The 20,104-nt window shown below is 56.4% G+C and overlaps 1 protein-coding gene across 1 annotated transcript in view; it reads left to right on the forward strand.

Moving 5' to 3' along the window:
* Window positions 1-20,104, forward strand: part of MINDY4 (MINDY lysine 48 deubiquitinase 4) — a 108,953-nt gene that overhangs the window by 79,301 nt on the left and 9,548 nt on the right. Inside the window, exons 14-17 of the mRNA XM_046670059.1 lie at window positions 11,133-11,196; window positions 14,211-14,372; window positions 19,123-19,303; window positions 19,857-19,929. Coding sequence (XP_046526015.1) covers window positions 11,133-11,196; window positions 14,211-14,372; window positions 19,123-19,303; window positions 19,857-19,929 — 480 coding nt within the window. The remainder of the gene's footprint in view (window positions 1-11,132; window positions 11,197-14,210; window positions 14,373-19,122; window positions 19,304-19,856; window positions 19,930-20,104) is intronic.

A 20,104-nucleotide genomic window follows, 5' to 3' on the forward strand; every position in this document is an offset into this window, starting at 1 on the left:
TTATAGAGAAACACACAGACATACACAGACACACACAGAGACACACATATATAGACACAGACACACAGACACACACGATTTGGTGGACTCACCTCCTTCCCCTTGTTCCCAGGGCTGGGGAGAGAGAGTGTGTAGACAGTCTCCATGCCCCTCGGGGCCCCTGAGGACCTTCCCAGGCCCTGGAGGCAATGGTGTCAAAACCTGCCCCCCAAGGCACCTTGGCCAGCCCTGGCCCGCCTTCCAGGAGGACCAGGGGAGACCCGCTTTAGCCTTGGACCCAGAAGGGCACCAGTGGGGTTTGTCTTGCTCCTATGGCCCCCCTTTCCTTCTTTAGGAAGACTGCACTGAGGACATTCCCATGGCAGTAAGAACAAGAGCAGCGGGCGCCTCATAAGCTTCCCCTGTGCCAGATCCTCTGTTGTAATGTTGTACATGTGAAGCTCCTTTCATCGCCACAGCTGCCCTGTTAGGTGGCACTGCTGTGATGACTGTCCCCATCCCTGGCTCTCAGATGAGGAAGGGAGACTGTGAGAGGGGAGTGGCCCGCCCCAGGTCACACAGCTCTGCCCAGGCAGCCTGGCCCCAGGGAGGGCTCTTGGGGTTTGCGGTTTAACGACCCGAACTTGGCAGTAAAACCAACTCAGTTTCCTGTCTCCATCCTCCTTTGGTCCTGAGTTTCTTGCTCTGTGAAGTGGGGATGGGAATCCCTGCCTCGTAGATCAAATGAAGAAATACATGTCGTGTGCTCAGCGCGACTCCCGCTGGGCAGCCAGCCTCGGATGATGGCTGCTGCTGGTCCAATCTCATCCAGCTGTGCTCACACACCTCTTGTGTCCCGTCCTGTCTTGTCATGCCCTCAGTCTTGGCTTGGTGCCCTGTGGTGGAGACAGGGCCACAGGGGCGTCCTGCAGTTGGAGATGTGTCCACTTGTGGCAGCGCTTCCCCTTGGCAGGCATGTCTTGAGCAGCCTGGGGGCACTGCGTGCCCTTGCTCGGAGGAGACAGGAGAAAGGACAGCGGCAGGGCCAATCCCTGTCCTGGGAGTGAGCCGCCCAGAGGTGTGCTTGCGAAGACGCCAACTCACTCTTAGTCTTTGAGCTTCAAGGAAACTTCTAGTTAGACTGAGGACTTCAGGTGAGGAATGGTGCAGGCCTGGGGCAGCCTGTGCCGCCTCTGGGGGCCTCTCCGGACCCACACACTCTTCTGACCCGGGCAGGCCCAGGCTGGCTGCCTGACCCTCCATGTTCGCATGGGGCTGCCGGGACCTGAGCATTGCAGTGGAGTTGACCTGTTGTCTACGTGGTCTGGCGGGGCTTCCTGTAAGGGGTGGCACCTGTGAGGAGGAAGGACAGACCTGACAGCAAGGACAGGAACAGCCTGTTGAGATGCTGCCTGGACCCTGTGAGAGTCACGCTGAAATTATTTAGGAGAACGTGTTAGCATTCCTGGCGTTTCTGGGGACTCCTTGAAGGAGCCGTTTTCTCGCCTTGCCTTCGGAAGGGGAGCTGCAGGACGGTCTGCTCCCTCTCCCTGCCAGTCATGCTGCGCTCCAGTGTTGCTTCCCTCGGCTCCTGGAGCCTCCAATCCCCATCCTCGGGTGGGATGCCAGGCCGGGCTGAGGGTTTGTTGTGATTCGCTTGGCAGTGATAATGGTCCTGGGACTGTGAAAACGCGCCTCATCCCGGCCTCTCTCTGGGGTAGGCAACTCTCAAAGGCCTTTCTTTATGGACATTTGGGCATCTGGGGGCCAATGTCACCAACACAGGCACCATTTGTCAGCCTGAGCTGAGAGGCTTGTCCAGGGCAGCCCAGTGGGTGACAGGTCACACGACAGCCTCCCACCTGGTGGCTACAATGTAGCTTCAGGACACCTGGGTCCCCATCTCTGCTGCCAGCAAGCTGTGTGGCGGACCCAACCTGTGCCTTCAGCTGTTTATCTCTAACAGGAGGGGGTCAGACCAGTGCTTTTAAACTCTTTTTGTAGTGAAACGAAATCTGATTTTTTCCAAATAAACCGTATCCAGAAGCTCACTATATAAAGCAGATGCAGCAGGACCGCTGGGAGTAGAGCAGCGGGATTGGGAAGCAGAGAGCCCAGCTCCCCCTCCGCATCTCCCCGCCCTGTCCTGGAGACCCCTCCTTGGAGAAGGCCTGGCTCTGCAAACACAGCTGAGAATCCGCAGGAGCGGACGATGCCCGGGGTTTCCTACTCTGGGTTCAGATTCAGCGTGCCATCCCATTGCCGTTTTGGGGTGATCTGTCACTGCTTTGGGCAGTTGGAAACGTGTCCTGGTAGCCCAGAGAGAGAGCAGAGGCTCTCAAATCTTAGGCTGTTCAGCCAGGGAGAAGCGGAGTGGGGGGCTGGGAAACCTCCCCGGTCCTTTACAAACAGTGTGTGTCTGGGTACATTCGTGATGGTGTGTGCATGGGTGAGAGTCAGCGAGGCTGCGGGGCTGGCTGAGATGATGTGGGTATTGTTGGCTGTGTCCAAGATTGTGCAAAGGGCGACTTGATTGTGTGTGTGTGTGTGTATGCGTGTGTGTGTGGCTGAGGGCATGGCTGTCCGTCCCCCCTAGCCAGGGCTCTCAGACTCATGCCTGAGGCTCATGGGCAACCCTTGCACCAAAGTCAATGCCTCCTGTCCATCGGCTGTTCCCAAGCCCAATGCAGCCAGGGGGAGGGAACCACCGGCAGATGCAAACGCAGCAGAGCACAGCCTGGCCACTTCACCCTCAGAGGCCGAAAGAACAGGAGCGAAGCTAGCCGTTGAGTTTGGTTTACCCTGGGCCGACTGCAAAGCTTTGAGAAGGTTTTATTCTTCTCCACTTGATTTCCAGCCATCTACCTATTTTCTTTCCTAAGATTTCGAGTTGCTTACAGTAAATCTCATACAAGCTTTCACGCTCTCCCAGCTCCACTGCTTTCCCAGTCACACAACCTAGAACCTTCCCCAGCATGCTCTCACAACCCCAGAGATGCTCAGCACCTGAGGTGAGGGCCAGCTCCGAGCCAGGCCTGTGCCGCGCTGTGCAGGGGTGCTCCAGCCCCCAGGGAGCTGGCGCTGAGCTGGGGCCTGCACAGGGGAGGGCTTGGGTAATGCCCACCTGGGAGCTCAGGCCTGGGCGGTGGGGGGCGACAGCTTGTGAAGCAAACCTTTGCATGCAGGGGACCCTTGGCATTCATTACAGCGCAACTTTGGCTGCCCAAAGGCAATCTTGAAAGTCCACTGTTGGTGGTGGTTTGCCATTTGCTGAAGTAGTTTCTGAATAGCACTAGCCAGGCACTGAGGGCGAGGGGCAGCACCCACACCGTGCTGGCCCTGTCACTCTCTGTGTCTCTCTCCAAGAGAGTAAAAACAACAAGCACTCAGTTTATTTCTTTGTGGAAATAGCCCTGAAATGAAAGCCAACCATGAATGTTAGTAATGCAAAGGCAAGCGACAGACAGTCCGTTCTTAGCCAGTGTGAGTAGAAAACAACACTATTAATCAACTCATCCCAGGGCTTTCGGAGTGGCTAGCTCCAGGAACCCAGACAGTGTCTTTGGGACTTGTTGTCCCTCCTTCTGTGTCTTCACTCTTCTTTCCTTGTCTTAGCCGTGTTCTCAGGAGGGCCCTCCTGCATGGAGATCCCGGTGGAGAGGGAGCCCTTGCTCCAGCACTCCTCAGCCTGCTCCTGATGCCTCACGGTGGCCAGGCCTGGGCTGCCCCCATCATGGGGCATGTGAACACTCAGAAGGCAGTGAGGACCCACAAGGTCTACCACACAGGCTGGGAAAGGGGGGTGCCTATAATCAGGAACTGGAAGTTTGGGATGCATCAAGGAACAGGAGAGCAGCTGTGAGTTTAGGGTGGGTCAGATCTGGGCCTTGACAGAGGCCCCACAGGCTCCTCTCAGAGATGAAGAAATGCACTGACAAAGCTTCTTGTTCTGGCAGAGCTCCCTGACCAGAGGCCACCTCAGGGAAGCTGGCTGGGCCTGTGGTTTGCAGCGTATGGATTTGAGTGGGGTCTGTTCTTGTTGAGAGTCCCAGGTCCCAGCTGTGCTGCCCTGATGGGGGTGGGGGGACAGATGGGATACGCGTCAGTGCTCTCCTCCACCCTCCTGTTGCACCCACGTCACCTCTTGCAGCCCAGGATAACGAGACGCACACAGAACCACCCAGACTGGGCGCCCCGAGTCCACACGGACAGCAGCTGCTTTGCAGCCTGAACAAAGCCCGCAGCCTCTCTCATCTGGGTCCTCCCTGTGGAACACGAGAGACCAGACAGGAGGGCGCAGGGCCTTCCCGCCCGACATGCCAAGATCTTTCGACTTTAGCTGGGAAACAGGACGAGAGGAACTTCCTCAAGCAACTCCAGCCAACTTCAGCCTCCATTCAGAGTAGGCTGGAGGCCATGCTGCTGAGCTCTCTCAGCAAATACGTCTGAAGGGACCAGGGTGCGGGTGGAGGCAGACCCAAAGGGCCTGCAGCTACCTTTGTCACTGGAAACAGCAGACGCTCCATCCAGACCCTCCTTCTTCAACTGACCTCATTCCCCTCCCTGCCTTCTTTTCTGGGAGCCCCCAGCTCCCGTGTCCCCCAGCTCCTGTGCAGTGACCAGGGGCCTGTCCGGTAGATCTCTGACTGGCTCTCTCTGGGGTCCCGTGAGGCCCCCTCACCCTGTGGAAGGCAGGTGCTGGAGCGGGGAGGCAGGCTCCCTCACTGACACCCTGCACTTTGGGGCTTATGGCAACCCAAGGGGCAGGTTCAGAGCCTGGGGCCATTATCCCATTTTACAGAGGTAGGGACCGAGGCTCCGAGAAGTTAAGGGCAGGTTGGTGGCATAGCTGACACCATCACCCAAGTCTGCTGGCTCCCAGTCTAAGACCCTGTTCCTGCTTGCCCTCCTTGGGCTGGGCGAGGAGTGACAGGTGCTGTTTGGCTGTATCTTCCAACTTAGAGGGAGAAGTGGAAGACAAGACCCCCGGGGAGGTCCATAGCAAACCAGCTGCTTGTCCCCCTGCCTCCCTCTCCATTTAATTTCAGCTGGCATGGTCTGGGCCAAAGCAAGCCTGGTGCCAGGCTGCTGAGGTGGCAGGTCATGGCCAGGGAGCACCAGTGGGGCGTGGCTGAGGGCAGTGGGTCTGCCCATGGACACTGAGCCTGAGGACGAGTTTGGGGGGCCACCTCCCACAGCAGAGAAGAGCAACCAAGCCCAGGCCACACCCGGGTTAATGGCAGTGCTGGAAGGGCCTCCTGAGCCTCTATGCACCTAGCACCCGGACCCATTCACCCAAGTGCTGCACCTCCTTGTTCCACGAAGGCCTTGGGCGCCCAGATAAAGAGGACAGGCCTTGGGAGGAGGGAGAGGCAGTTAACCTCGTGGAGGAATCTTCTGCTCCAGGCCAGCCCCCGCTGCTTGGGTGGGAAGCTTCCTTCCGCCTGCCTCTGCACCCCTCCTGGGATCCAGCTTCTGGAAGCCGCCCCACCAGGCCTTCCTTGCAGCCTCCACACTGGGATGAGTGTGGGCAGGCTCACATAATTTAGAGCCCATTTGCCATGTACCTGCAGGGTTAGAGCTCAGTTCTGGGTACCAGGGGGCCAGACGGACACAACATGTCCCTGGCCCTAACGTCCTTACTGCAAGGAGGGGCCCGGCAGATGCACGAAGAGCAGTTGGTGGTGCTCTTAGGAAAGGACGTCCAGGAGAGATGCGGCATGTCGGATGGAGGAGGCGAGATTCGGCAGGGCTCGGAGGGGTACGTGGGAAGGGTTTTGGCAGGCGGCAAGGACAGAGTAGGCACAGGCCAGTGGTGGGGTTTGCAGGGAGTAATCACACGAGGTCTGGTTGGGGAGGAAGGTGCTGGCACGTGGGGAGAGGACTGGTGGGTGGTGAGGGGGAAGGCAGCTCGGAAAGGGCTGGGACATCTCTAGTTTCTCTTCCTTCCTCCAGGCAGGTCCCTCTCTCTCCTCCACACACCTTGCCCCGCCTCATGGGCCCCCATCTAGCTCCTTCCTCTCCAGGCCCCTGGAAATCATAGCTGTTCCCTCCAACCTGTGGGCCTGTTTGCAGTTTGCAAGGCCTTTTTATGGCCTCGGCCCTTATTGCAACAACCCTTTGTGGTGATAATTGTTGTCACCATCAGAGGATGATATACCTGAGACTCAGAGATGGCAAGCAGTTTGATGAAGGTCACACAGTGCAGGTGTCAGAGGGGGCCTGACACCCAGGTGTTCTAACTCATTGTCCACTCCTTCTTGGCCTTCCTGGGAAAAAAGTCAATATCCGCTCTCTCCAAATTCTTTTCATATATTCATGGCTGCGTTTCAACCGCTTGGAGGCCTCCGTTTATTCTGGGTTGTTGGCTGTGAAACAAATGTTTGGGGTTGCAGGAATCATGATCTCATTGTTTATTGATGTTGTTGTTATTGTTGCTATCGTAGGAAAAAGGAAGCGATGTTTATTGAATGCCAAATGCTTTATATAGCTCCTCTCATTCAGTTCTCACAGCCATCCGTACCAGAAGGAGGCATTAGCATACCGTATTGCAAGTGGGGAAACTGAGGCTCGGAGGGGAACAACAGTGGATTTGAATCCAGGGCTCCCTGACTTCCCAGCCCAGGTTCTCTTAGTTGTTGCACAGCTTGCCCTTTGCTCTACTGATATCGCCCTCAAAAGTCAATAGAAGTCCCACCAAACGAAAGGTTGTGGTCTCTGGAGGTCACTGCAGGTGGTGGGTGGTGCAGTCCCTGGGGAGGGGCCGACTGGGAGAGACGGGCAGGAGCTGGCCCCGCGGGATGTGGTGGTGGCCCGGGGGCCTGGTACCCCAGAGGTCAGGTGGAGGGGAGGTGGCTGGTTGGGTTCTCCCATGTTAATTACTACCTGTTTTAGGGGTGATGTTTTAAATATCAGCGTCGTGGACCAGGTACACTTGTTCACATCCCAGAAGGTTCCCGGAGGCCCCTTGTTCCAGTCCTCTGGTTTTATAAATGACCAATCAGGCTGAAAGAGAGGCAGGGACTTGGCGGAGGTCACTTAGCTAGTCTGAGGCCAAGCTGGCCACTGCCCTGCCTTGTGGACATTGATTTTAGGTGAATGGCTGTGACCATAGATTGGAACCATGTCGCTGGGCCACTTGGACATATTTTCTTTCTTATTCAGAAACTTCTGGAGAAAATGCCCAGATTCATTGTTCAAGTGAGTTGTTCAGGTTCTTTCATTCAGATGTTCCGATGCCTGTGGGAATGGTTTTAGGGTAAAGGGACAAGCTGCACCCAGCCAGGGAGGGTGGGGACCAGGAGTGGGGCTTCAGGGCTCTGGGGCCTGCCTGGAGCTGGCCATAGTAGACACTGTGATGTTGGTGATGGGGACACAGTCCTGGCCCACTGACTCTCTGTGTGACCACAGACTGCAAGTCCTTCTCCTTTCTGGGCCTCAGTTTCCCCATCAGTGAAATGGAGATGGCGGTTCTTGCCGTCCTGGCCTCACAAGGCTTTAGAGAGGACAATGTACTTGCAAGTGTCTGAAGCTGCAGGTTTGAGGCTCATGCTTGTCAGCTGCTCAGCGGCAGAGCCTCTGCCCCTCAGGGACGTGTGACGAAGGGCAGACTGGAGAGAGGCAGTGGAGCGCTAGGCTTTGGGCACTGCATTTGGGCTGGCATCTGTCACTATCCTGGGCCAGTTGTATTCTTTCTCCAGCCATCCTTTTTCCAGTCTGGGAAATGCTGAGCCCTGAGGGCTCTGCCAGCCCTGGCATCCTCTTTCTCCTGTTTCTTAGTCACTGCAGTGTCCCTAGGACCTCCTGATGGGGTCAGAGCTGGGAGGAGCAGTTCCAGTCTCTCAGGCCCCTCTCCTCTGTCGGTGAGTGAACTGGACATCCCTGAGGCTGGGCTGTCACCCTAGTCTGTTGGTCCAGGTTCTGGCCCTTTGCTCCCAGAATGCTGAAGAGGGTGGTGGCAGGGCAGCCAAGGCCAAGCCCCTCCTGGTAAGTTTCCATGCCCTGAGCAAATGCATTCAGGCTCCCTCCACTCTGTGCTTCTTAGAACCCAGAATCCAGGCAAGCTCCTGCTCCCTGAAGGGGTCTCGGTGCAGGACAGCCTCAGGAGGGCATGCTTCCTCAGGCCCTGGCTCCTCCTGCCTCCCGTCACCCAGCCTGGTGCCTGGTTCCTCAGGCTGTCCAGCATTTTCCTGGGGCCTACTTGTGTCTAGCCTCCAGGAGGACCATGGAAGGGACAACCTACCTTTTGGACAGGAGTGGTTATCAGTCCCAGGGAAGGGCCCATTACAGCTTATAGCTCAGAAGCCCGGAAAAGTCTAGGAACCTCAGAGCTCAGGCAACCCCTCCACAGATTCAGCCCCTGCTCCCAGGACACTGCATGACCTTGGAGACCCAGGGGTTCCCCAGAGGGGCCGCAGGGCCTGGTGGAGGGGGAAGGATGGGCCCAGGACCTGCACCATCTTCAGCCGGAGCAGCTCTGCCTTTATATTTCATATGTTGGGCTTCTGCATGTAAGGTTTCATTTGAAGAAAGGGCTCTGAGTCTAAAAAGATGTTGGAGCTGGCTTGTATTCGTCTGCTAGGGCTGCTGTGACAAAGTACCACAGCCTGGGTCTTAAGCCAGGGGGCTTAAGCAACAGAAATTAATTGTCTCACAGTTCTGGAGTGTGGAAGCCCAAGATCAAGGTGCTGGCAGGGTTGGTCTCTTCTGAGGCTTCTCTCCTCGGTTTGCACACAGACGCCTTCTCACTGTGTCCTCACAGGGTCCTTCCTCTGTGTGCACGCATCCGCCGTGTGCCTCTGTGTGTCCTGATCTCCTCTTCTTATAAGGACACTAGTCAGATTGGATGAGGGCCCAGCCTAACGGCCTCATTAAACTTAATCACCGAGTTAAAAGCCCTGTCTCCGACTGTACTCACATTCTGAGGTACGGGGGTTAGGGCCTCAACATAAGACTTCTGGAGGGCACAATTCAGCCCATAGCATCACTCGTCTTTGCACAAGCCCCTTATGTTGCAAAAGGGGAGACTGAGGCTCAGAGAGGAGAGCTTTGTGGCCACGTAGCAAGCTGGGGCTAGAACCCAGGCCTGGTGGGGGCCCTGCCGCGTGAATTGTCTTCCCTGCAGGCAGAGCACAGCCTGTTCCTTTGCTCAAGGCCTCCTGACACCCCGCTCTCCGGGGAATCCCCCTAGACCAGGTCTGCGCATCTAGATTTGCCAAAGTTGTAAATCTCGTAAGCCATAAGCCGCGCCTTGGCATCTCCTGAATGCCCTGATGTGAAATACAGATGTTTCTCCTTTTTAACTCGGAGCCCGCTGCTGAATTTCCAACCGTGTTTGCACCTAAGGATGCAATTACCATTTCCTCCCATTGTCCCCTCTGACCGTCCCCCTGCCCTCAGCTGACGCAGGCGCTCAAACCCGCTGGGCGAACACGAGAATGTGAGATTACGAAGATCAGACTCCTTCTGAAAGCTGCGGGCAGGCTCGGGGCCAGCGATGCTTATCAGCCCTCGCAGGGCTCCTTTGAGGTTATTTTCTTCTTTCCAGAAGATGCCTGTCTATGCCTCAGACAGCGTTTCCATTAATTCTTCTGCCTGAGCTCCTGCCAGTGAAGCTCTGCCTTCGGCCGTTCGTGCCCCAGCCCGCTCATTCCCAGGCCTGCTGGGCTGTCTCTGGTGGGCCAGCCTCCAAGGCGACCCCTGGCCGCCTTGGTTCTCAGCTGGGCCCTGCTGTGCCAATCCCAGCCCGTCTTCTCTGCGTGAACCACAAACCGTCCCCATCTGGCCATGGTTATTAAAAACCACAAGAAAGCATTTTTCCTGCAGAGGTCCTGGGACCGGAGTTTCTAAACTCATTTGTAAAGGACACAGTGGCCAGGGTGTGTGTTTTAGGTTTGCAAACTTATGGCAGATCTTAGATTTAAAGCATAAAATTGAGACCAGGTTTCTCTTCTCTTCCACTAAAAGGAAAAACAAACATCGTGGTTGCTGAGCCCTTCTTCCCTCTGGGCTGCATCTCGGTGCTCTCTGGGGTGGGGATGAAGGCTGCAGGCCAGGCCTCGTGCACAGGACTGGTGGGCGGTGTGTCCCCAAGGCCATGTGCAGTGGCAGAGGGAGCCAGTCTCTGGCCTCACATGGCCCCCCTGGCGTCACCTCTCTGAACATCTTTCACGTCTATAAAATATAGTAAGTCTCACCTTCCTGGGAGGCTGGCAAGCTGTCATTCCCATCCTCTGTGCGTGTCCGTAGATAGGAGCTTGTCCGATGGCTCCGTTCAGCAATAACGCTTAGTCTCCCGAGGGATTCACTTTGGGTCGGTAAAAGGAACAGCGTCCTAATGGTGGGCTTTCTAGACGGTAGGAGGGTTTTGAGATGCGGTGGGGAGAGGTTTGCCTCCTGGTGCCAACTTCACATGTGACAGGACCGTTGCTGGTACAACGCCCTGAGTTGTTCTGGTCCCCAGCACTGTACAGCCCCAGAAACCTGTTTCTTTTGGTTTGAGGGATTTCTTTTGGCAAACGGGCTTTTCACTTTGTACCTTTTAGGGAGCCCTATTCCGAGGGTGGAGCCACAGTGGTAATCTGAGCTGGGGAGAGCACGGGCCTCTGAGACTGTCTACTGGGTCCCCTGCAGCTCCATGGCCCACCAGCCAAGCACCCTGGGCAAGTCAGCCCTTCTCTGAGCCCTGGTGTTCTCTCAGGCTTTAGGAAATAATGTGTGTGCGGGGCCTGGCATGAGGTCTGTGCCTAGTGGTGGCAGCTATTATTTTAGACCATTCCTCCCGTTTAACAGACTCATAGACCGAGGCCCAGAGATGGCAGTGGATGTCCCAGTCCCCACCATTCATAAATGACACTTGGGATGTGAATGCAGGATGCTGGATTCCAAACCCAGGGGCCTTTCTGCTGCGTCACGGTTCTGTCCCCAAGTTGGAGTGGAGGCCATTGCCCAGAGCAGAGTGGGCGAGACTCGGGGAGCCCCGGGCTCCAGCCACAAGGGAGGATGCAGAACCCAGAGCGCTCATATTCTCACCAAATCTGCAGTGCTGGAGCTCAACCTGGAGCTCAAGGGGAGCCTTGGTCACCCAGTGAGGTTGCTCAGGCAGCTCGAGTCAGGTGGAGACGTGGTAACACCGCTTCTTCTGTGTTTTCCAGCATCCGCCAAGACTTCGATGTCCCCACCAGCCACCTGATTGGAGCACATGGATACTGCACACAGGTCAGGGGGCACAGTGGGGCCTGGGGCAGCCAGGCGCTTCTTTCTCTGCCTCTTCTCTTCTTTCTTTGCCCCTGCCAGCCCTCTCCACGCGGCTTTCACATGCCGGCCTCTGCTGGGCTTTACCGTCGTGGGCACCTAGAAAAGGAACTCAGGTTAGCTTTCATGTCTGGAGAGCTTGCTGTGCCCACTCTGCTAGCTTGGTGCTGCACGGGCTGCAAAAGGACCAGTGGCAGGCCCAGGCACTGCCCAGCCCAGAACCTGGGCACAGGCTGCGGCCCTGGGTCCAGCTGGGGAGACAACAGCCTTGGCACCCTTTGTGTTTGCACAGGGCATTGTCTTTACACCACCCTCCCCTCTGCATCTCAAAAAGGGGCCCTCAAGGGGCCTCATGGGGCGGCAGGGGAACCCTTAGCACAATTGCTGTTCATAGATGCTCCCAATCACCTTGTGATACCAGGGAAGGGATCTGTCCAAGATCAGTGAGCATCGGAACTGGGAGCTGAACGTCCCACCTGGCTTCTGTCTGTACCTTTCTCACACAGCAAGGCCTCCCAGAGTGGCCACCGGGCCGCAGTTACATCTGACCTTCAGTGTATACGGGGGCAACATACAGGGGCAGCAGGTGTAGCACAGACAGGCTGGGCAGAGCTGCTCAGTGTGCTGGGCCCAGCTGAGCACCGAATTGTCCTGGGGGCCCTGGCTCACTTGTGCCAGCTCTGAGTACATACTGAGCACCTGCAGGGGCCAGCTTGGGGCCCACAGTTTGTCCAGGGCACCCAAAGGACTGTGGGGTTGGCTGCTGCCCACCTTCCTAGAGGAAGGCCTCAGGGTGAGTGGCTGCCTTTCTGGCCGCCTGTGGCTCATCTCCCACTCTGGTGCTGTCTTCCCTGCAGGAGCTTCCCCCTCGGCAGGCAGAGAGCAGTGCGGTCCAGGGATGGGCAGTCAAGTGTGTGCAGAGGGTGCCAGGCCAGAGTCTGGGTCCAGCTTCTGAGCTGGGTTGGCTGTTTCACTTGCAGAATGAGCTGGGGTGAGGTTCTTCCTCTTCCCAAGACTCGTTTTCTTCCCTGTAGAATGAGATGTTTGGACTAGACCTCTGCTTCTCAAACTTCATTGTGCACATGAATTCCCCAGGGGTCTGGTTGACAAGCAGGCTCAGATTCAGTGGGTCCAGACTGGCACATGAGATTCTGAATTTCTAACAGGGTCCCCAAGGAGGGTGATGCTGCTGGTCCATGGACCACACTTTGAGAAGCAAGGGCCTAGATGACCACTGAGCTTTGCCACGATGTTGACTTTGAGTCTAGGGGCAGGGAGCAGCCCGTCGCCCCTTCTCCCCTGTTGCGAGAAGGCTTCCCTCTCTGAGGAGGGTTTGAGACATACCCCAGATGGGGAACTGGAGCCTTTTTCTCCCCTTGAAACCTAGATGGGAAAACTCAAACGCATCCGAAAAAGGCCGGGCCTTTCTTAGCAGCCACTACCGCTGAGGTATGGCATCTCAGAGCAGGCATTTCCTCCAAATTCTTTCTCGTTTCCTCTGCAAGGACACAATGAGGCCCCTTCGGTATCTCCCTCCAATGGGGTTCCCTCTGCGGCCATTAGAGGAGGCTTCTTTTACTGTCACTGGAGCAGGGGTCTTGGTGCTGACGGAGGTATTTATTGACTCCAGGCGTTGTTCTCACAGTTCAGGGGAAAACACTTCTATGACCTCTGCCCTGCAGAGAAAGGGCTGTTACGTGCTGTGGGGGAGAGTCCTGCCTGCTGGCCTCCCACGTGTGCCAGCCCTGGCAGAAGTTGTGTTAAATAGAGGGTCCTGCCTGCCCTGGTGCCAACGCAGTGCTCGCTTGTGTCCTTCCTCAGCGGAGCAGCGGGCACCTAGCAGAGCAACGGCCATCCTTCATCTCGAATCTTTGGCCAGCCAGGTGGTACCTGGAGGGTAACAAGTGAGGGGAGAGGGAAGGGACACCAGACAGGGAGCTGGAAAATGTGGGTGGAAGTCCAGCTCAGTCACTAACCAGCTGTGTGGCTTGGGCCATCCTTTTTCATCTGTGAGCCTCAGTTTCCCCATTCCTAACAGGAGGTTGGACCCCTAGATGGCTTGTATAAGGGAGGGCCCTTCCAGCCACCCCAATGCAGGAGGCACTGGCTGAAGGAGACGGTCAGAGAAACCATGTTCCACATGTCACCACGTGATTCTGGGGATGGCAGCCTGTTGCACTCTCAGGTGTGCGGCTCGAGTCACGCAGCTGCTGCCCGATGCCATGTAGCCGTCGAGGGCAGAGACAGAGCTAGAACCCGGCCTTGGGCTTCTCTGCCTCCGCCTCTCTGCTTCTGCTGTCCTCTACTCTCCCTCCGCACCTAGAGACCCCACCGTCACCGGTGAAGTCCGAATAAGGCCTGGAATTGAGTTATTGGTATTGCACCACTGTCAGTTTCCTGGTGTTGAGAATGTGCCCTGGTTATGTAAGATGTTATTGGGGGAAGCTGGGTGAAGGGTACACAGGAACTCTCTGTACTATTTTTACTTCTTCTTTTGAGTCTGAAATTGTCTCAAAATACAAAAGGCTATGAAAAAAAATACCCTCCTTTGAGACCCACCCAAATGTCGCTTCTCCACAAAGCGCCTCTGACTCAGGCATGCGGTCTCGTGTCCGCCTGGGCCCCGAATGCCCCGTGCACACATTTTTCCCCACTCTGGACCTGGACGCCTGAGGTCAGGAGCCATTCTTTCCCTCCAGCAGGCCCCCCTCCCCGCCACCCTCTGGAGCCCAGGGCTTAGGACAGGTTCCTGTGTACACTTGGTGCTCAATGAATGCTCGGGGAATAAAGACTGATGAGTGCCTGGAGTCGCTTTGATGAGAAGAGTGGGCAGCCTCCCCTGAGGGCCGTGGGGACGGTGAAGTCACAGCCCCTCTGATTTCGGTCTCCCCCCCCACCCCGCTTTCCTTCCTTCTCCACCCTTTTTCTCTTGTTCCTGATCTCCCCTTGACAAGCTTTTCCCTTTCTCTCATCAACAGGAACTTGTCAATCTGCTCCTGACCGGGAAAGCCGTGTCCAATGTTTTCAACGACGTGATTGAGCTGGATTCTGGAAACGGGAACATCACGCTCCTCAAAGGCATTGCTGCGCGCAGCGACATTGGCTTCTTGTCTCTCTTTGAGCACTACAACGTGTGCCAGGTACCAGGAGAGCAGATCCCCAGAGACAAGGAGACCGGCTCCCTGGGACCAACGAGAAGGAGGGCGGGGGAAGGAAAGGCCAACTCCAGTCCCCAGAGCCGGGCGGAATTCGGGTCCAGTGTCAATCACAGAGGGTTTGGGGAGAAGTGCAGCTTCACTGCTCTTGAGTAATTCATACCCAAAGCCAGCTGGTACTGTGTTCTGGGAAAGGTTGTCTGGAAGGAATTTATAGTGTGATTGTGGGTTCGAGTAGCTGCAGCTGTCCTCTTTGTGTGTGTGTGTGTGTGTGTGTGTGTGTGTGTATGTGTGTGTTGGGGCATCTTCTCCAGGAACGGGGACCTGGGTCTTGGGCCTTGTGTTTGTTCCTAGAGCTGTCTCAACAAAGCACCACAAACTGGCTGTCTTGAAACAACAGAAGTGTATTGTCTCATAGTACTGGAGCAGATGTTCTCATAGCGGAAGTCCAAAACCAAGGTGTTGGCAGGGCAGTGCTCCCTCTGAAACCCACAGGCAGAGTCCTGCCTCGTCTCGTCTAGCTTTTGGTGCTTTCCGGCAATCTTGGGTGTTCCAGGGCTTGCAGGTGCACCACCCCAGTCTCTGCCTCCATTGTCAAGTGGCTATCTTCTCCCTGTGTGTCGTCTCCTTTTCTTAGAAGGATGTCAGTCATGTTGGATTAGGGTTCACCCTACTCCACTAACCTCAACTTAACTAGTTACATCTACAACAACCCTATTTCCAAATGAGGTCACATTCTGAGGTACTGGGAACGAGGACTTCAGCATATCTTTTTGAGGTACACAGTTTAACCCATAACAGGCCTCACTCAGTCTGTTTGCTAGTGTGTTGGTCCCTCTACCTCCTCTCTCACTGCATCCAGGGTCTCGGAAAGGACTGGATCCCCAGGTGAAGCTGGACATGGGATAGGGTGACTGTGTCTTGGGGCAGCACGGGCAGGGGTGCATGGGCCCTGTGTTCTCGCCCCAGCCTGCCACTGAATCATCTCTGAGTCTTGATTGTCATGTTTTCAGAGGAGACACTGTTCTGTGGTTGAGTCCCTGGAAAGTGTTGTCCTGAGGGGGTAGCAGGAGCTTTTTTCATGGTGGCCCCCTGGCAAAGATTCTTGGAAGGTCTGGATGAGGCCTCATTCATCATGTAGGCCCAGAACTGGGAACAGAGACTGGCCTAAGGGGACTCAGACAGTACTAGGCCAATGGATTTGCAGGGTGGGTGGAGACTGGAATTTTAAGGCAGGACTCAAGTTTCATGGTGCCCTTCCTGCAGGATTAAATGTTTAGGGGTGCTATCCTGTTGCTCCTGGGCCACCTGGTGTGGCCCCGTCCCCAGACGCCCTCTCTGGGTGACACCCCTACCCCCACGTACGGGAAGCTGACTTGTGGGTTCCAAAGACAAAGAAAGGAATGATAGTGGCTCCTTTCCTGATGTGCTGGTGTCAGGAGGAAGCCCAGGAATGTGGCCACGTGGCCCGTGAGAAGCAGCAGGGCCCTGAGCATCAGACCCTGGGTGGGCTCTGGAAGCATTCAGCCCGAAATTCCACAGCAACCTTGGCCAGGCACGCGGAATCCCCGGGCTTACCGTGAGCCCTGGTTTCATTCTTGTGTCGAGGGTGTTGGTCAAAAAGTAAACTATTTTCCTGCAGTCTGTTGAGGGTAGTTGATGGGAACATCAGTTGGGGGTCATCTTTGCCTTGGAATGAAATGTCGGTTGAAGAAATTCAGGCCCTACAATGACCTAAACCCTTGAGTCTGCACGGACCACCTCTGCAGTTGTGTGCTTGGTGGGGACGGGGCCTCCTCTCCTTCTCCCCGGCGCTCACTGGTGGCCTGGGCTCTGCAGGAGAAGGCAGAGGCCTGCCAGTGTAGACAAAGTGCTTTCCTCTCCCTTAACACCACCTGCCGTCCCCTCTGTGCCCTCTGTCCCTGAGTTCCTGGGGCCTACATGATTGGCCACGTTGGACGTGGAAGGAATCCAGGGAGGTTTAGGACTCTCCCTGGTGGGGGGGGGGTTCTGCTCTGCCCTGGCCCAGTGCCCCGCCGTTGGGCAGCATAGCCGTGGTCATGGGGAAGATCTGGCATTTGGGGCAGCCTGGGTCATGGTGTCCATGGTGGGGCTGTTCCTGTAAGGCTGAGGCTTTCTTTCACATAGAGGGCGGATCCAGACCTGTCTCTCACTCACAGCCTGTCTCCAGCTTCTGGCTGCAGCCTCTGACCAGAGCTGGGCTTCTGGGGCCTTCGCTGAGTCTGTAGGGGCGGGCAGTGGGGCGGTGCTGCCTATCAGCGAGCTTCTCAGATGACCCATGCTCCACTATGGGTATGCCTCGGTGAAGCAGAGGAAATGCTGGGCTGAGAAATGCGCCCCCGGCCATAAGGAACCAGCCCCCTGCCCTAGCCTGGCTGTGTCCTCATCGCCTAGCATGGTGCCTGGGACAAAAGTATAAGTCATGTTAAATGGATGTTATCCTTGGAGATGACAGACTGTAACTCTGCCAGCAATCAGATGTTGATCCTTTTAAATTAGGGCTTCTAAGCTGGCAGTCACAGATGGGCTGGGGGCATTCACTCCACCCTCCTCCTCCCAGAAGATGGAAGAGTCCCCATTTAAAGGTAATCCCTACTCGTGCTGCCCCTCCACCCGCTAGGAGAAAGCCTCTGACTGTGCTGGAGAAAATGTACCCCTACGTTCCCTCCTCGCCCCAGGCCTTTGGTCAGCTACCCGAGAACCCAAAGGAAGCAAATTTCATCTTTGGAAAATGTCTCCCACTTGGAAGCGGCTCCTGAATGAGAAAACTCATTTATAAACTCTCTGGGCAGCTTCTTTGCCCTTAATCTTTTGACCATTGTATAAATGGCAAGCTGCCCTTTGGTCCCTCTGCTGGAAAATTCAGGGCATCCGATTATGCAGACGCCCTCTTCCTGGCAGGCTTCGTGGTTCTCCCTGTCCCCCCCCCCCCCCCCCCCCCCCCCGACCACAGTGAATGAGCGGGGTCTCCAGGCTTCAGGGCTCCCTGTTTGAGGCGATGCCCTCACCAGAAAAGCCTCTTTTGAGCCTGGCATGGAAGCCAAGTTTGCAGTCGGGTTTAGGCACGTCCAGCCACGTCCTGTAAAACATCTAATTCCCCCACGTCTCACTGAGGAGCGAGCTCTGCCGTCACGTTTCAACGTCACACGGAGCTGGGGTGAGGGACCCACCAGCCAGGTGGGGGTGGGGCGCTGGGAAAATGAGAAAATGAACACACGTAAAGATGACCCTGCTGCCCTCTGGAAGAGGAAGCTGTCGGTGGGCAAGTCTTTCCACAGGGACCTCGTTCAGGGCCTTCTGAGCACAACCTTCTGTCCCAGACACCCCAGCCCAGAGGCAGCTCCCAGGTGGACTCTGAGGGGCCGAGGAAGCTGCCCAGCCACTCTCCCGTGACGGGCCCTAGAGAAAGTATGCCCTTCTCCCCACTGGAAAAATAATTCCCATTCTTTCCTTAATCCACAGGCTGCGGCTGTAAATACCTGAGCTTGCAAACATCTCCCTGGGGCTGGTGGGGATTAGGCTGGAATCACCCTGGCCCATGGTGTATGGAGCTGAATAAACCAGCGTCAGGGGTGGGGAGGTGCTGCCCAAGGGAGTCACAGGTGACAGGGAGGGAGCCTGCAGAGGGCTGGCCAACCCGAGGGCCAGAGCCAGCCAGGCCTGTGAGCAGGTCTTCGCAGAGGGCCCTGGCCACGCTCTCCCTTTGCAGGCAGAGCAACAGCAGCACTGAGGGCCCTGATGCGTGTTCCTTGGCGTCTACCTTCCCTGACACACCTCCACCGTGAACGTCGTCTGCTGGGAGCTCTCCAAGGGAGTCCCTCCTCAGAAGGAGGTCCCAGCTCCTGTCCTCTGCTTCCCCTGCTCGTTCCCGAACGCCCCGCTCTTCCCTGAATGTCTTGGGACATTCACCATCACCCACAGACTGCTCACCCAGAGGCCCTCCCTCCTTTCTCCCTGTGGCCCCAAGTCCCACCTGTCTTCAAGGTGAAGTCCTAGTTCAAGTTCCGCTTCATTCTTGAGGATCTTCATTTGTCAAACATTTGCTTATGGTGACTTGTACCCCTGTTCTTGGTGCTAAGGGTATAGTCCAGCATGCAAGAGGCACAAAATGCATCATCGTGAGGCAGAGTGATGCTCTGCCATAGAAGAGGGCAGGTACTTAGTACCTAGTGCCTAGTACCTTGTACCCGCCACCCCGGGAGCTAGAAGGAAGAAGTGATTCGTGCTCCCTGACTGGGTAACTTGGGTGATGCAGGTGGTTGAAGGAGAGGAGAGGTATACCAGCGCTCTAGACTGGTGGACAGTGAATGCTCGCCGTGCTGGGTTAGTCTGAGGACTTGTGAGAGGTTCTTTGTGGCTGTGAGGGGGAGGGGAGGGTGTGGAAGAACCAGTGAGGAGGTCATTGGGAGAAGAGGCGGGGCGTGAGGGAGCTTTTAGAAGCAGGATGGGCAGCACGGTGAACCAGTGAGATGTGGGAGATGACGGGGATGGAGGCTGCTGGATTTCAGGCTGGGGTATCTCCAGGGGTAGGACTATCTGTGAGGCAGAGGCCCTGCGAGCAGCACCACGAGGGGCGCCCAGCATCCTGTATCCCCAACAGGGTCTCTCTGAGGTCAGCCCGGTCCTGGGGTTGGGCAGAAGATGCCCTGGCCCCTTTCCCTGGGGATGGCCGGTTGCGTCAGGCATCTCTGTCTGCTCCCTCTTCCTCCTGCAGGTCGGCTGCTTCCTGAAGACCCCGAGGTTCCCCATCTGGGTGGTGTGCAGCGAGAGCCACTTCAGCGTCCTCTTCAGCCTGCAGCCGGAGCTCCTGCGAGACTGGAGGACAGAGAGGCTCTTTGACCTGTACTACTACGACGGCCTGGCCAACCAGCAGGAGCAGATCCGGCTGACTGTTGGTGTGTTGCCTCCCCACCCTGTCCCCGTACCCTAGCTTAGCACACCCGCTCGGTGCAGCCAGAGAACACTGCAGACTCAAGCCTCAGGACTCAGGGATCAGCCGGCGAGTGTTTGCAGGTCTCTCTGCAGGAGGGGCCAGAAGAGGGCCTTGAGAAACTGATGGTGTTAAGAGTGTGTAAGGTGCAGTTGAGACCACGTAGTAGAGAGCCCCAAATACAATGCTCACATGTTTGGGTTTTATTCTTTAGGCAGTAGGGAGCCACGAAAGGTTTTGGAACAGGGAAGTGATGGGATCAGATGTGTTTTTAGAAAGAATTATTCTGTACCTGGAGGGCACAGGAGGGTGGAGTGGAGACTGGAGGTACGAGGCCAGCGAGGAGGGTGCTGTGATGTCTGGGAGAGAACCCATGGGCAGGAACAAGAGTGGTCCAGTCGAGATGAGAAGAGGGGCAGGTACCAGCAGAGTTGGGTAGGGAGTTGGGGTGTCGGTGCTGACCTCAGGGTGAGCGTGGGTCCTGGGCTAACGAGCGTGTGCCTCTCCCCGCTCCCCAGACACCACCCAGACAGTCCCTGAGGACAGAAACAATGACCTCGTCCCACCTCTCGAGCTCTGCATCAGAACCAAGTGAGTCGGGGCCATCTCTGGCTTTGGAACTTTGCTTGAGCGGCCGGGAGGTGCAGTGGGTGGGGTGGTCAGGCCTGCAGGAAGGAGGATGGGTTCTGGGATCACCCCAACTCAGGGCGGTGTGGTGAGGTGGGATCCCACAGCCTGGAAGGACACAGTGCCTGGGCTTGTGCAG

This window comes from Equus quagga, chromosome 8 (assembly GCF_021613505.1).
Source record: "Equus quagga isolate Etosha38 chromosome 8, UCLA_HA_Equagga_1.0, whole genome shotgun sequence".
Lineage (NCBI taxonomy): Eukaryota > Metazoa > Chordata > Mammalia > Perissodactyla > Equidae > Equus > Equus quagga.